The sequence below is a fragment of the Canis lupus genome, chromosome 32 (genome assembly GCF_011100685.1).
Source record: "Canis lupus familiaris isolate Mischka breed German Shepherd chromosome 32, alternate assembly UU_Cfam_GSD_1.0, whole genome shotgun sequence".
Lineage (NCBI taxonomy): Eukaryota > Metazoa > Chordata > Mammalia > Carnivora > Canidae > Canis > Canis lupus.
In genome coordinates, this window is record NC_049253.1 from 17,803,987 (window position 1) to 17,820,440 (window position 16,454).

At 41.2% G+C, this 16,454-nt stretch overlaps 1 protein-coding gene across 2 annotated transcripts; it reads left to right on the plus strand.

The window, feature by feature from the left end:
• Nucleotides 1-10,398: 10,398 nt before the first annotated feature.
• On the plus strand, nt 10,399-16,050 carry DDIT4L (DNA damage inducible transcript 4 like). 2 transcript variants are annotated; one of them, XM_038582029.1, is made up of 3 exons: nt 10,399-10,555; nt 11,769-11,908; nt 13,794-16,050. In XM_038582029.1, exons 2-3 carry the CDS (start codon nt 11,818-11,820, stop codon nt 14,282-14,284), a joined length of 582 nt encoding a protein of 193 aa, XP_038437957.1. In that variant the 5' UTR covers nt 10,399-10,555; nt 11,769-11,817; the 3' UTR covers nt 14,285-16,050. The 2 variants fall into 2 exon arrangements, with proteins under 2 accessions (XP_038437957.1, XP_038437956.1); XM_038582028.1 differs by lacking the exon at nt 10,399-10,555 and adding an exon at nt 11,323-11,470.
• Nucleotides 16,051-16,454: the final 404 nt, after the last annotated feature.

Consider the following 16,454-nt stretch of genomic DNA (forward strand, 5'->3'; position numbering starts at 1 on the left):
TCCCTGGGTGGCGCAGTGGTTTAGCGCCTGCCTTTGGCCCAGGGCGCGATCCTGGAGACCCGGGATCGAATCCCACGTCAGGCTCCCGGTGCATGGAGGCTGCTTCTCCCTCTGCCTATGTCTCTGCCTCTCTCTCTCTCTCTGTGACTATCATAAATAAATGAAAAAAAAATAAGTGGATTCTAAATCCATATGAAAATGCAAAGGAACTAGAATGCCAGCATAATTTTTTAAAAGATTTTATTTTTTAATTTGAGAGAGAGAGAGAGGGAGAACACAAGCAGGTCAGAGGGAGAGGCAGATCCCTGCTGAGCAGGGAGCCCCACAGGACACAGGGCTCCATCCCAGGACCCCAGAGATTATGACTGAGTTGAAAGCAGATGCTTAACCAACTGAAACACCAAGGTGCCTCTAGAAAGCCAAATAATTTTTGAAGAGAACAAATTTAAAAGACTCACCCTATCTGATTTTAAGGCTTGTGATACTGGTGAGAGGATAGACATATAGATTAATAGAATACAATAAACATCAGAAATAGAGGGGTGTGTGTATGTTCAATTGATTTTTAATCAAGATGCAAAGGCATTTCAATGAAGAGAGTATGGCTTTTCATAAGTGGCACTAAAACAATTGGATATCTATATGAAAAAAGTTTCAACCCACACCTTATACCATATATAAAAAGGAGCTTGAAATAAATTGTGTATATATATATATATATACATATATATATATATATATACCTTGAAAATGTAAAACTAGAAAACTTCTAGAAGAAAACATATGAGAAAAACCTTTGTGATCTTGATTAAGCAGAGATTTCTTAGGTATGACACCAAAAATATGATTCAAAAATATATTGATAAAGTGGATGTCATAATTAAAAAGTTTTCTTCAAAATATTCTGTTTAAAGAATAAAAACACAAACCACAGACAGGGAAAAATTATTTGCAAAACACATATCTGATAAAGGACTTGTATCCAGAATTTATATAGAACACTGAAGCCTTAAATAATCCAATAAAAATACATAGGCAAAAGATTTCAATATACATTTCACCAAAGAAGAAATATAAGTAGTAAAGAGATTCACAAGATGTTGAGTATCATGGGTCACTGGGGGAATAAAAATCGAAACCACAATGGGATATCATTACATTCCTATTAGAAGGGTTAAATTAAAAAAAAAAAAAGTAGAAGAGGATGACAGTATCAAGTTCTGACAAGGATTGGCACATCTGAAACGTTCATACATTGCTTGTGGGAATGCAAAATAAAACCATTTTTTTAGGAAACATTTTGGTAGTGTCCTGTAAAATTAAACATACATTTATCATATGACTCACCAAGTCTATTGGCAGGCATTTATCTAAGAGAAATGATAATGTATGTTCATACCTCTAAGCAAATATATATATATATATATATAGTCTATTACTTATTAAAAACTGGAAACAATTTAAATGTCCTTCAACTAGCAAATGAATAAACACACTTGGTATATCTGTACAATGGAATAGTACTCATAAATAAATAGGAAAGAACTACTGATGCCCACAACTACTTGGATGAATATCAAATGTACTGTGCTCAATAAATGAAATAACTCAAAAGTCTGTACAGTGTGATCCCATTTGTATAACCTTCTAGAAGAGATAATTGATTGCCAAGGGTTGGGGCTGGGGCAAGAGGCTGATTACAAATAGACACAAGGTAATATTCGGTGGTGATGGAACTGTTGTATATATTGAACATGGTGGTGATACTTACATGACTGTAGGAATCATTCAAAATTCATAGACCCCTACACTGAAAAGAGGAATACTAATATAGAGAGAGTTTACTTATATAAAACTGACCCCCCAAAATTGGTAGTAACCAATTACTGAGTATACTTTTAGGAACTTTTAAATACTCTTATATACAGAAAACATCTACTATTTTTCCTTTTTTTAAGATGAAGCGACAAAAATCAAGAACTGTGTTATCCTGTATTTCTTAAGGGGAGTCATATTGTAAGCCACATAGAACATTTTAAGTTTTCTTTTAAAAAAATCATAAAAAGAAGCAGGTGAAATTAATTTCAGTAATTGATTTTATTTAACCCAATATATCAAACTCTTACCATTCAAATATGTAACTAATATAATAATTATTAATGAGATATTTTATATTCTTTACATTGAGTTAAACCTTTGAAATCTGCTGTGTATCTTATACAGTCTCACTTTGGACTAGTCATACATTAATGCTAATCACAAGTGTGTAGTGGCTATGGTATTGGACAAAGCAGACTAAGAACTTTCCCCAAACTCCATTTGAATCCATGATCTCACCTGTACTCAGTAGTAACATCCACAAACATTTGATATACTGCCTTGCATTTAACTGATATTCCATTGTGAGCTAAACAAAATCATGCTTTGCAAAGAAAAGAAAGAAATGTTATTTAACTGTTTGAACATCGAAATCAAGTTACAGCAACTTATAAGGTTTATATTAAAGGGATACCATTGTCTGCTCTGATGGATATTCTCTCCTTAACAGAAATGAAAGGGTCTTTGGTGTCAATAAACATAGCAATGACCCCACATAACAAAAAAAATATCTGACAATTTGGTATAAACAGAGGGTTGAAATTATATATATATGTATATACTATATATTATATATACATATAATGTTCTCTCTCTATATATACATATTCTTGTTGCCTAAAATGGCCAATCAGTGAAGTCATAATGGTCACTGTAGATACAGTCCCAGTGCTTTCCCTCAAAAGTCAGGAATCAGGAAACATATAATATCCAGTCTTTCCTGAGAATTATCATTAGTACTTTCCATTTATAGTTTCTCTCTTTTTAAAATTAGGATAATAATATCTTTCCTATCTAAAATAAGAGAAATTACAACTCCTAAACAATTGGTTTCTAGAGCATGTTAAAACCAATATAAAAAGTATAATATATGCTTAAAATATTTCTGAAACAAATGAATACATGTTGGAGAGACTATGACGAAATCGGAATTCTTATACTTTCCTGGTGGGTGCCCAAAACTGTACAACTGCTATAAGGATAATTTATCAAGATCTTTCAAACTATATTTTGCACACTTATACTTTACTTCTCCTCTGAGAATTTATCTTATAGGTATACTTGCCCAAACCCAAAGTGACTTATGAATAAGATTATTCATTATAGTACTGCAAGTAATTGCAAAAATCTGTAAATAATCAAAATGTCCCTCTGTGAGGTACCGGTTAAATGAAAGCAGAACACTACAGAGCAGCAAACTGAGAAAGAAATGTCTTCGTATGGAAAAATCTCTAAGCTATGTTGTCAGTGCAAAAAAGCAATGTGCAGAACTTAAGTATACTATTTCCCTTTAAGGTAAAAAAGAGTGAAAACGGAAATATATGTTAGTGTGTGTTTTCAGTTTCATAAAGAAATTCTAGAAGGATACATAAAACTAGTAAAAGTGGTTACTTCCTGTGGATAGGGGCAAAGAATGGCTTAAGTGAAAGTCAGCAGGAACTTGATTTTTCACTCTGTAATTTTTTAATTGGCTATTTATAAATTCAAAGTCAATTCTATTAATTTTATCATTTTATTTCATTTTGAGTTTTTCAGACCTACTTCAGTAAACTTCCCCTGGACTATTTATCTTTTTAGAGGGGGGAGGGGCAAGGGGAAAGGGAGAGAGAGAATCTCAAGGAGGCTCCACACCCAGCGCAGAGCTGGACGTGGGGCTCAATCTAATGACCCTGAGATCTTGACCTGAGTCAAAATCAAGAGTCAGATGCTTAGCAGATTAAGCCACCCAGGCACCCCTCCCCTAAACTAAGACAAATGTATAAGGATCATCCTTCTAAAACTAATTTTTATAGCTAAATTTGTTGGATTCCACCTACATAACTGCCAAAAAGGATTATACCTTTATAAAGTCAATCTATAAACAGCTCCCTGATATGGAAAATGCAAAAATATTCCTGATATACGGAGCTTTCATAGTAACTGTTTAAAAACAGGACACATTAAAAATACTTTTTAAGAAGTACTTTATATATAGATTTCTTTCTCAGCAGCAATCTTTCAATAATGATTAAGCTAAAAAACGCACTAGATATGAAATTCTTCCATTGGACATAAATGCTAACAGTGGGGCTTCCAAGAAAGCTGCTTTAAGATGCGTCAATTGAACAAAAAATTTAAAAAATTAAATATATTTTTTTTAGAATTAGAACTATAGCTGTGTTGGTAGATAGATATAAATAAGATCAATCTTAGTTCACATACTGGTTGTGCAGTCAAGTAACACTACTGCCTTTGTTGTTTAGGTTACTATCTGGTGCTTCTCCTTTATTCTACCAAAAAAGAGGTAAGTTGAATGCCAGTCAGTCTCCCCTCTTACTATCCTCACCCTCCGAGCTCCAGTGTTCATGTCACAGATTGAAATCCAATGCAACGTTGAGACTTCAGGCGTCAGGGTAGAGATGAGACAGTCACCCTCTAGCCATTTGTCACCCACAGTTTAAAACCAAGATGCTCATCACTCTTGCCCTCAGCATAGCATCAGATCTGGTTGTTTCCTGCTGCTCTACATGACCCTCGGGGCATGGCAAGAATCATTCTCAAATGTAGAAACCCTCTCCACTTCCTCTTTTTCTACCTCCTAGACACTGACAAAAAGCCAGGGCCCAGGCTCTACTGCTCTTAAACCCATAGGGAACTTCTACCCAAAGTCAGAGTTTAAGCCAGTATTAAAAACTGTATGTGGGGCCAAGTCTCCTAATTCTCCAGCTAGTGCACTCTTGATTGCTCATTATAAGCAAAATAAAACCTACTACCATCCTGGAAAACCCAAGACGGAACTTAATGAATTATTATAATATGCAGTAGAATGTGCATTCACATGAGCAAACTCACAAGCTATGTGTTTTTGGGATAGCCACCTTTGACCGAACTCTTAATGAAGGACTCGTGTTGCCAGACACTTCTGGCATTGTTCTATGGAACCTTCCATATTCTAGATGAGGAAGCTGAAATTCAAAGGATTTAAGTTAATTGAATAATGCCTACTTGTGTCAAAATCAGAATTTGAAGTCTAGCCTGGTTGAGTTAGAGCCTAAAGTCAAAACACTAAGGTGGACTGCTCTGCTACATATACAGAAGTGAGCACTTCTTTTTGTGTTTAGTATAAGGATATCTAAGCCTCCTGCAAAGGTAATCATATATTGCTATACATTAATTTGTTAGGTTCCATTTATTGCTCAGCTTACATACAATGCATCAATGAGGCACTTCAGTGTGCTTAACAGCTATCATGACATCTACCAGAAGGCTGCTTCAGCAATATATGATTTACAGCCTCCACCATCATATATATACATCATCGATAAAAATTGTACTCAATTACCCGCATAGTATTTCAAAAAGCCAAGTCAGTGTTTTAAAGTATATTTTGTGCTATAATCACAGAAGAGATAACTATATTGCATAACTATATTTACCCTCTCCAGCAAATTTGGAAGTAATAAGATATATATCTTTCTTTATTACACCCTTCCTTCCAAATTTGTTGTTTCCAAACACAACATTCCACGGAGTGATCATTTTAAATACATTTTACAAAGTAAGCCCATTCCATATGTTACATAATTAGCTTTCATTTCGACAAGGTTGAAACAATTTCCAGTTTGACAGTGTCTCAAGTTTATTAAACAGGATTTTATTTTTATGTAATACAGTCTACTCAGAAAATCGGACTGCTTTCACATAGCTGTGCATGATTTTATGATCCAGGCTCAAGGGCTAAGAGCCACACAGCACTGACTAGATTCATTAACTCTTGTTTGGCTAGGATTCCACCTTGGGTCAAGGCCATGCCTTGCGTATAATAAGAACTCAATGAATTTTTTTTAATTAATTGGCCTAGAATAAGTTTTAGAAATGCTTAGATGGTCTTACTCTTTTTCTTCTGTTTAATCTGTGCTTCTCAAATTTTAATTGCATATAATATGAATCACCTAGGGATCTTTTCAAAAAGCAGATTCTGTTTCAGTTGGGTTGAGTGAATATGCACAAAAGATACACTTATATACACACCCTGGAACACATGTGAACACTCCCCTAGCTACCTTTTCATAAAAATGTCACCAGGGCACTGGGGATTTTTCAGTCAGAACAAAATTCATAATCATAATCAGAGCTGATATTCTTTGAGTGTGTTGTATATTAACTAATTTAATCCCCACAACAGCCCCGCATGTGGTAGTTATTATAATTCCCATTTTAAAGGTAGAAAGGGAGACACAGAAATGTTAAGTACCTTATCAAAATTTATACAGCTAATTAGTGTCATTGCTAGGATATGAAGGTAGGCAATTGGGCCCCACAGTCCATACATCTAACTACTACACGGTGAAGATAAAAAAATAGAATCTCTCTCTGACCTTGTCAAGCTTTTGGACATTAATATTCTTTACAGAATGGGGGTCAGGCCCACTCTAAAGACTACCAGATTTTTCTATCTGGTCCAACCGTGGGCATTCTTGGATTTAATTATTTTCTTGTGCAGTCCCAAAGGGTTACGTCATGAAGCAATGCGTAACTTTTCTGGGACACAAATGTGAATGACAAAAGCTGTGCAAAGCTTGTCCACCAGAATAGGACACTTGGCTGGTACGAGGAGGGAGGCCAATGAAGGAACCGCATCTATATGAACACATAGCTATATTTTCCTCTTCCTATCTTTAAGCATATAGGAATTCCAATGGAATGGCATGCCGTGGTGGTATTCCCCAACTTGGAACTTGCGAAGGTTTTAAGCTGTAGCCCTAGAAAAGTGTCAAGGACCTTCTCTTTTTTTTTTTTTTTTTAATTTATTTTGTTTTTAATTTATTTTTTATTGGTGTTCAATTTACTAACATACAGAATAACCCCCAGTGCCGTCAAGGACCTTCTCCATGCTCCTAGGGATCCCTGGGTGGCGCAGCGGTTTGGCGCCTGCCTTTGGCCCAGGGCGCGATCCTGGAGACCCGGGATCGAATCCCACGTCGGGCTCCCGGTGCATGGAGCCTGCTTCTCCCTCTGCCTGTGTCTCTGCCTCTCTCTCTCTCTCTCTCTCTCTCTCTCTCTGTGACTATCATAAATAAAAAAATAAAAATAAAAAAAGGACCTTCTCCATGCTCCTAGCTGACATCCTCTTATGTGGGCACCTGAATTAAAAATCTTAACATAATTAAGGAAAACCAGGGAATGTGTGCATTTAAACGTATCAGCTTTCTTTACTTAAAGGGAGATAATACGTAACATTGTTTATGAAAAGAAAAAAATCATACAACTATTTTAAGAGATAAGTCACTATGGTAACCATTTCTCTGCTTCAATTTAGATAGACAATGCCTTCTGCTACTGGAAGATTCTCTCAGCTTTTAGCCACGGATATGTATTATTTTCTATTGGGCTTTCTTTTGTCTTATACTAAATAAGTCTTTGTGTTACCTTACTTAATGGAAAATCTTGTTATTCTATAGACTAACTCATTGCAATATTTCATCATTAAATGGAAATTTTATGGGTTTGGAGCACCCTCAAAGACAAAAATAATGATGACATATCTCATCCAGAGTGTTAACAGAAGGTCATACACAGCTTGAAACCTTTGGGTGCTTCTTTAGTCAATGATTACAAATACTTATAATTTTTTTCCTAGAAAATCATTTCCTGGATCGATATAAGAAAGTTAATACATATAACACTGTATTGTGCACCATGACAACTTTGTACCCACACTATTCTCTTAACATATTATTGAGACATCTCCTTTCTGCTCTCCCATTAAGTTATGCACGTACTATATATTTTTAAAAAGGCATCTTTCCCAATCAGTGGCAAATATTTTCCGTATTTCCTGCAAACAGGAAAGATGATACATTGTGTTCTGTTTTAACAATACTTTCCCAATCTCATTTAGCCCCATTAGTGCTTGCTGCAATAAACAGAGAACCACAATTTCAGAACAATAATTGCAGTAATAATAGCTATCACTCATTAAGCACTTGCTATGTACTAGACCCTGTTCTAAAACTTCACGTAAGTTCTAGAATTACAAATTTAGCATAACCAAGGAAAGCCAGAGATAGTGCGCATTTATTTTAAAGATTTTATTTATTATCTGAAAGACAGAGAGTGCAAGTGGGGTGGGGTTGGGAGGGTTGCAGAAGGAGTGGGAGAGAGAATCTGAAGCAGATCTGTGCTCAGCATGGAGCCAGGTCCCATGACCCTAAGATCCCGACCTGAGCCAAAGCCAAGAGTCAAATGCTTACCTGACTGATCCACCCAGATGCCCCAATAGTATGCATTTAAAGATCTCAGATTTCCTTATAAAAAAGAGATCATATTTAGCATTGATTATAATGGTTTCTCTTTTAATCTCACAAGAACCCATGAGCTTGCTAAGGGACTTCCATGTCCTATAAATCCTCCCTGCATCCATTGTACAGATTAAGAAACCCAGTCATTTTTCCTCTGATGTCATAGTTTGTGAGATGAAATAAGCAGTGCCCTGGATATAAATGTATTAATAAGACATGGAGAACAATGGCTCATACTGGATAAAGAGAGAAAATTGGCTGGGAAGGCATATAATAAATATTCAACATTCCAAGTCATGAATGCACAGATCCGAGTATTTCCTAGAACAATGTATTAAAGCATCATATTTGTTCTTAATTTTTTGTAATATCCCTGATATTCTGAATTTATACCTTATGTAAGCAATGACATTACAAATGCTATATTTAGACAGGAGGGAGGCATGGAACTTTAATATTTGTATACACATCAGATGAACATACTGTTGCCACATGTTACCACTATTTTTCTTTTTTAGGTAGATGAGTAAATCATAGTAATAAAAAAGCACGCTTAAGTCAAAGGCCTTACTTCTGATTTTGGTAGATTGCTATATTACATTGGTTTATGAAAAGCAATCAAATTATTTAACCAATTAGACTTTCTCTCCATATTCAACTATTGTTTCCACTGAGCACCCTCACAAACTATTTTTACAGTACGAGAGAGGACATAACAAAACAGCAGTGAAACGTACTCCAGCACTACTTCATTAAACACCCGAGGTACACCAATGTGAACCATCAGTTATAATTAACTGTATCCACAGCATGGAAAAACTAATAGGTTAAGTGTGTCATCTCTTGACAAGACTATGGTGGCACTTAGTTTTTCCAAATTCTGTCCTGTGATTCATTTTTAAAAATCAGGTCTGTTTGTTTAAGCCTGCAGAGATGCAAACTGGTGACAGAAAGGATTTTTTTTTTTTTTACCCTTTAAAAAAGCAGATGAGAAAGGACAATCCACAATTATCCCAAGTACGTGTGCCACATTAATCATTCCTTCACCTATAATTCCCCAAAGCTAGGCCCACTCAGCCGAAAAGAGTATCATTCAGTCTTTCATACATAGGTAAATTATTTTCTGCAGTAAAATCCCGAAGGGCTTTGCAAAATTTCAGTTAGTCGGGTGAGCCAAGAGTACCTGCTACGTTGTAGAAGGCCCAATAATCTTTCTGGCCCTTTGGGAGTATTTAGTTTATGTGTTTTGCCTAAATACCCTATGGGAAATGAAATGGGTAATTTCTTCATTTCACTAGTGTAGGTTCAGACCAGTCATTATATTAATCCTAATAACCGTCCTTGGAGGCAGACAAGCAGTGGCTTCATTAATATTGCCACCCAGATAAGGAAAGGGCTCTGCCACTGGACCCCCCTCACCCCCCCACACCGCCCCCCACCGCAGCCAGCTGCCCTGGGAGACAGGAACAGGGGCTCATCTATTGGTCCTGAACATACTACCCGCTGAAACTTCTTTTTAATCGGCTTAAATGGGCTTGTTTATTCCCCCACTTTTCTGTTATTGAAATAGAAGTGGAAATCTGCCTTCCAAGACCAGCCTATCAGCATCTCCCTCCTCGGCCGGCCTGACCTTCAGGCAGTGCAGCTGCCTGAGTCGAGTTAAAAATGGACTGTCAAGCTGGCTTTAATTTCTGCTGCGCTGCCGCCCCACGTCCTCCCACTGATCTGTTGATCACACCCTCCTTACCCCTTCTGCTGCTGTTTTTCTCACTGTGAGTCTCCAGCCTGGACAGCTGAGACCGCCTCTCGAGGCCCTAAGCTACAGATCCTGGGCACAGCGTCCTGACACGCAGGCGCCGAGCCGGGACCCCTACTTGTGGAAGGAGCCCCCCCGCCCCCCACGGCCCCGGGCATCCGCTCCCCTTCCCTTTCCGCTCCTGACGCCCCCACCTTCTCGGGGAGTGGCCGCTCTGAGCAGATCATCTCCCCCTGCGCATCAGAGCAGGAAAAGAGGCGCTTTGGTGACTCTGGGAGAAAACCCAGTGTTTGGCCTCCAGCTTAAACGGGGCGGGCGCGCAGGCCGAGTCCCGGCCCAGGGCTCCCGTCTCCCCGGGCGCTGGGTCCCGAGGAGCGCAGCCGGCCTCACGGGCATCGTTCCCGGCACGTCCTGAAACTCGGTACCTTCTCCGCCCCAAGCCCCTCCAAGGCCCCGTCCCCCGCCCCACCCCCCAGGGCTCCCCAGAAACGACAGCTGCGCCCCGCGATCAGGGCCACTAAAGGTCTTGCTTAGTTTCTGGCGGACGCGCCTTCCTTGGGGCGCTGCGGCGCCAGGTCACTGCAAGGGCACCCGGCTCGCCCTTCTCGCCGAGAGCACGCGCGGGTCGTGGCAGGACCGCCGGGAGGCCGAGAGCCTGCCCCAAAGGCTGGGAGCCCCCGGGGCGGAGAAGGCGAGCTGGACGCGACCGCGGGCGGCGGGGAGCAGGGCCACGCGCGCCAGCGATGCTCCCGGGACGCCGCGGCGGGCATCGGCACAGCGGCCGCGGGACCCGGCGGAGCCTCAGGTCCCCGTAATAGGCAAAGGACCGTCGGCCTCCCGGGGCCCGACGCAGAACCCCGACCTGCGCACCAGCAGCGCGGGGCGGGGGGGCGCGAGCGCGGGGGGCGCCGAGGAAGCCAAGTTCGCGGCGGAGGCCAGGGCCCGGCGAGCCGTGCCCCCGGAGTTGCGGACGCGGGGACCTGGGGCCCACCCAAGGAGCCGGCAGGTGTCCACCCCGCCGCAAGCCCGTCCTCCGCTGGCGGCGGCCGCCCTCGGGCCGCGGCGAGGGTCCGGCGGGCCCTGCAACCCGACCGGGGAGGCGGGGCGCGGGGCGGCCGGGGGGGCGCAGGTGGGCGGGCCGCGGCCGCGAGGGGGCCGGGCCTATAAAGTGCTCCCGGCCCCGCGAGCGATGCTGCGCGGCGGAGCGGGCGCTGCGTGGGCTGCGGGCTCCGTGGCTGCCGAGCCTCGCAGGGAGGGGGCTCCCGGGAAGGCTTCCTGCCTCCGTTTACCCCGCCGCGTCGCCAGCGCGCGCGCCTGGCCCGGCGACCTCCGGCAGGTGAGCGAGGCCGCGGCCTCGAGGGACGGAGCCGGGGCGGAGGGCTCCGTGCGCCCGCGCAGGGGTGCGCCCCGCGGCCCGCCGGCTCCGAGGTGTGCTGACTTTGACCGAGTTTTCGGCTGTGACGGCGGCTGGCGGCTCCACTCGGGGCTCTGTGAACTCGGGCGGCGGAGGCCGGCTCCTCCCCTGGGGAAGTGGCTTCCCGGCGAGCTCGCCCCCGGGACGCCGGGCAGTTTCGAAGCCTCCGCGCGTCCCGCCTGCTTTTGCAAATCTGCCCCCTCTTCCCTTCTCTTTGCAGCGCCCCGGAAAGGCCGTTCCGCCCCGCGAGGGAAACAGAGCCGTTGACCATGGTGGCAACTGGCAGTTTGAGCAGTAAGAACTCGGCCAACATTTCAGAGTTGCTGGACCATGGCTTCCACCCCGGGAGCCTGCTAAATGGTGAGCTGCCTGCCCGGCTGCCCGCCTCCCCGCCTCCCCGCCTCCCCCTCCTCCAAAGGTCGCAGCTCCTGCATGGAGGAGATGGGCGGCCGGGCCCTGCTGACCCCTTCCTTGACGTAGGTAGGGTGTGCCACGAAATACATCTGAAAAACACTCCTTTCCAAACTTTCTAGCATCTTCCGTTCATGGTAGTGAGAAACAAAAGTAGCAAGAAATAAAATAACCGAAGGCTGTATGGCATACTTGGCAGCTAAGATGATGTTTGGGTTTAAAAGTTATATAGGTTCCTTATGGGGTTGTGAAGTCACGGGGAACTGGAACTTTACAGTTTTGTGTTTTAACACATGTATTCACCCTTATAACCACTGCCATCATCCCCCCACCCCCCGCCAATGCCCATGTCCCCATTGGCCATCGATTCTCACTCTCCTCCTCTGTCCCCAGGAAAACACCGATCTATCTGCTTTTTGTCACCATAAGTTAGCTTTGCCTCTGCAGTTTCATACAAGTGGGATCATGTAATATGTGCTCTTTGGCATCTGATTTCTTTGCCGCAGCCTAATGATTCTGAGGTCCTTTAATGTGATTGCTTATATTAGTGTGTGTTCCTTTTTATTGCTGAGTAGTATTCTATTTGTGGATATATCCCTTCTTCTGTTTTTAATACCAGAAGGAAATTTTGAAACAGCAGTGATGCTGGACATATTTTCATTTGCAATTTTAAATAACAGTTTCTAGCTTAGCACACTGCTCTGCCACTAAGGAGCTATGTGCCATAGAAAAATTGCTTAAGATCTCTGGGCCTTCCTCATTTAGAAGGCAAAGTGGTTGATGATCAAATTTTATAGGCCAAAGCTCTAAAATTCTCTGTCTTCAATATAGGTAAAATATGGAACCCTATAACGTGGACCGCATTTTGTTTCATTTAGTTGTAAAAACAAAAATAATGACCTAACTGAATAGGTGATGTGGAGAGGGGAAGAGGCAGTAGCCAATGAAAGTGAAATATGCTTAGGGAGGGGTTGCACAGTTGACTGTGTGTGTGGTATGGCCTCCTGCCAAGTGGTAGGATTAATTTGGAAGGTAGGTGACCAAATGCAGGGCTATCTCTTTTCCTTTGAGCAAATCTAATTTTATTTTCCTAGGACTGTTTTGTTTTGCTTGGCTACGCATACTACCCAGCCAGTTATAAATATCCTCAATGAACCTCAAAGGTCTTCCCTTTGAGCAATTTTTAATCAAAGAGGCTGAAGCTAAAATGGGATCTACAGACTATTTCAGTAGAGATTTTTAAAGAAAGACACAAATTCACTATTTAATATAACTCTTCAAGTTCATCTTAAGTTCATCAGTAGCAAAAATCCTGCATTTTATAATAACAAACACATATGATCTTAGAAAGTAACAGTTCCTTCATCAAAAAAAAAAAATATGTATATATATAACCATTTTTATTCCAGAAGTGATTCGCGTTCTCTTGTAAAGCAAAATTAGAAAACCCTCAGAGCAAGTAAGGGAGCAGGAAACAAAAGAAAAGAACTGGTATTCTAGGATGACCATACATGGATTTTTGATCTAGTCTGTAAGATTGCGCTTGTGCACACATGTAAATTTAAAAAGAAAGGATTATTTCCTATCCATTCTGTTTATCAAAACCTGTATTTCATGGATGAATTTTCAGTCTTGGGGCAGGGGGTTCAGTGGGTAACCCAGCGTTACCCAGCTAGTTGACAGCAAAGCGAAGTCCTCTGACTCCCAAACAAATATTAGCAACAGGGAAATGTAGTAGATAGAAGTAACCAATGTTTCTATCTTGGTGTATTTTAGCTGCTCCGGGGGATTTCTTTTTTTCTTTCTTTCATCTCCAACTTCCCATTTTCTACAGATTTTGACTACTGGGATTACGTTGTTCCGGAACCCAACCTCAATGAGGTGATATTTGAGGAGACAACTTGCCAGAGTTTGGCTAAAATGCTGGAGAACTGTCTGTCCAAATCAAAGCAAACCAAGCTTGGTTGCTCAAAAGTCCTTGTCCCTGAGAAACTGACCCAGAGGATTGCTCAAGATGTCCTGCGGCTCTCCTCCACCGAGCCCTGCGGCCTGCGAGGATGTGTTATGCACGTGAACTTGGAAATTGAAAACGTATGTAAAAAGCTGGATAAGATTGTGTGTGATTCTAGTGTGGTGCCCACTTTCGAGCTCACACTTGTGTTTAAGCAGGAGAACTGCTCATGGACTAGCTTCAGGGATTTTTTCTTCAGTCGCGGTCGCTTCTCATCTGGCCTCAGGCAAACTTTGATCCTGAGTTCAGGATTCCGACTGGTTAAGAAAAAGCTTTACTCCTTGATTGGAACAACAGTCATTGAAGAGTGCTGAAAAAAGAAAGATTTTAAAGGTCCTTTTTATGATTGGGTCATAAAGCTCTGCAGCTGCCCAGTGAGGGTCATTTGTAGTCACCCCGCCTGCTCTCAAGGAGAAACCCCAAATTCAGTCATCTCCCTTCCTGGCTTCACATTTTCAGCAACCCAACTAGAAGGCTCATTTCATGGCTTTTGAGAAAGGACCCAAGAAAGTGTACCTTTTTTTTTTTCCTATATCACAGGTTTTTACAAAATGACATGGAATAAAAGAAGCAATCCACTTTAGTTTTATATCTGACCTCGCTTTTTTCAGGTAGTCTTGCTAAATAGACAGTAAACAAAATGTGCCTAATTTGATTTTCGTATGGCTTTTTTCTGTGTATTTTCAGAGTAATCCTTTCAATCACAGAAATTTAATGATGCTTAGTCCATCAAAACTTCCAGAAGCCCTCACCAATCTCCTGCCCCTACTCAAAAATGAAGCGTTCCTAGACTGGAGGGTAGAATTTAGTGGGTGAACTTCATTAAAACGTAACCCCATGCAAGAGTGAATAGGAAATGTCATAGCAAGAACAGAGCTACTTCACTGTTTCTTTGCATCCTCTCTATGCTTCTGTTACACGGGTGGCAAAAGCGTGTATTGATTGTCATTTCAGTAACCACAGTATTGTTTTAAATAATTTTATGGTACAATACAAGCTCAGCTTTTCTAGTTCTCAAGTATTGAGTGTTATTTTTAAGCTAGAAAAGTGGAAAGTGTTAAACCGAATTTTTTTTTTTTTTTTTTTGCATATAATTGATTACTCTCCCTGTGAGTGCATGGTGAATGTGCATAGGGATGGGAAGTTCTCAGATCTGCTTCCTTTCTCAATCATTTAATAATCTAGCTTCTTTTCATTATTACATATGCTTAACCTCAGATGAAGCATCTCACCATGTCAGTGTTACCTGGCTCTGGCCTCTCCTGGGAACTGAGGTGTCTCTCCTTAACCTGAATCTTCAAAGGAGATAGGTACATGCTACCATTTTTCATTGTCAAGATGGGCCTTCATGAAGTCTGTTTTGGCTAGGGATATCTGGTGGATAAAACAGACTAGAGAATGAAAATCATGGGCTAGATAAACAGTTTTCTTCAGCCTTGGATACGTGTCCCTGGGGAACATGAAAGGTCTGATTTTTTTTCTTGTGCCAGCTAGCTAGGTCCTTGGCCATTCTTATTTTATGTTAATGAGAGAATGTAGTCTCCACACTGCGGTATTCAATACAGCAAGGCCCTCACGTTTTTACTGTAAATCACAGAGAGAGAGTTTATTCAGGTCTCCTGCCCAAATTATTAGTACCACCTTAAGTGCCTGAAGCCAGGGTTGTAGGGACAAACGTCTTCATCCTGACCTTACTCAAAAGCGGGTGTGATCCTGTTACTGATCTCATAAGTGACCTAAATTTCACTCTTCAAATCAGCAAACAGTCTAACAGATCCAGTCTTCCCGTGTTTGAAAAGATACAGCAAAGCCCATCCATATAGGACTGGGCCAGGATGAGTCAACCTTGTTTGCATGTCTGTTATTGTTGAGGCTCTAAAGGTCACCATGATGCTGTGGGCATGGCTTCTCTGGCTGGGATGTAGAACCCTTGTCCTTTTTCCACTAACAGTTGTCATTGAACCTTTGTCTTTTGTGCTCACAAAATGGTGATGGCTTATGGAGATTCTCAAATTAATATTCCTGTTAAAGGAAATTAAGGTTTGTCTATTTTTGACAATAAAGCATCATATATTTTTAATTCTGTTGTCTTCTTTGTCTTTAATGAGTTTATGCGATAATCACCCGGAAATATATCTGACAATATTTAAGGGAAGAGGACAAGACAATTACCCCCTTTTGACAAGGCAATTCGTTTCCTTAATTGTAAAATTCCAATTGTATTTATCACATGTGTGCATGTATCAATAGTTATTTGCCTCATAATTTTTCAATTATTATAATACTTTTTATAGAAAAATATTAATAATTTGAGTTCCTTTGGCAACCACCTTTTTACAAACCAAAAATGATTGTGTAAACCTTTTCTGTAGTTTTTTCTAATGACCAAATGCCGACATATCTAACTGTAAAATCAGTATACATTTTCATTTTCACTAGTTTATTCCCTTTGAACATCTTTCTAATTCCACTATTATTCATCAA